The sequence below is a fragment of the Tupaia chinensis genome, unplaced genomic scaffold (assembly GCF_000334495.1).
Source record: "Tupaia chinensis unplaced genomic scaffold, TupChi_1.0 Scaffold000403_1, whole genome shotgun sequence".
NCBI classification, from domain to species: domain Eukaryota; kingdom Metazoa; phylum Chordata; class Mammalia; order Scandentia; family Tupaiidae; genus Tupaia; species Tupaia belangeri.
This window is the reverse complement of record NW_006159905.1, coordinates 938,288-938,626: the sequence shown is the minus strand read 5'-3', so window position 1 is coordinate 938,626 and position 339 is coordinate 938,288. Positions and strand designations below refer to the sequence as shown.

Sequence of the window (339 nt, the reverse complement as noted above, 5' to 3'; positions counted from 1 at the left end):
GCTGCCCCCGGCCCGCTCACCGGCCACGCTCAGGATGCCGGCGCTGGTGGGGAGCGCTCGGGGCCCCTCTGCGCAGGCGCGCCCGTCTGGGCCGAGCGCCAGGCCTCGGGGGCAGCCGCAGGTGAAGCTGCCCGCAGTGTTGACACAGCCGTGCGAGCAGAGGGGCACGCCGCTCCTACATTCGTCCACGTCTACTTACCGGAAAGAGGGGGCGCTGAGAGAGGGAGGGAGCAGGCGGCGGTGGGCGGGGAGGCCTGAGCGCCGCTGCGGGGCTGGGGTGGGCGAGCCGACTCACCCACGTGGCAGTGCCTCCCCGCCCACCCGGGGGCGCACACGCAA

At 75.2% G+C, this 339-nt stretch overlaps 1 protein-coding gene across 1 annotated transcript in view; it reads right to left on the bottom strand.

Annotated features, from left to right (window-relative positions):
- Positions 1-339, bottom strand: part of EGFL8 (EGF like domain multiple 8) — a gene marked incomplete in the record, with an annotated part of 2,476 nt that overhangs the window by 884 nt on the left and 1,253 nt on the right. Inside the window, 2 exon segments of the mRNA XM_014590086.1 lie at positions 21-191; positions 296-339. The exon segment at positions 296-339 is cut by the window's right edge and continues 8 nt beyond it. Coding sequence (XP_014445572.1) covers positions 21-191; positions 296-339 — 215 coding nt within the window.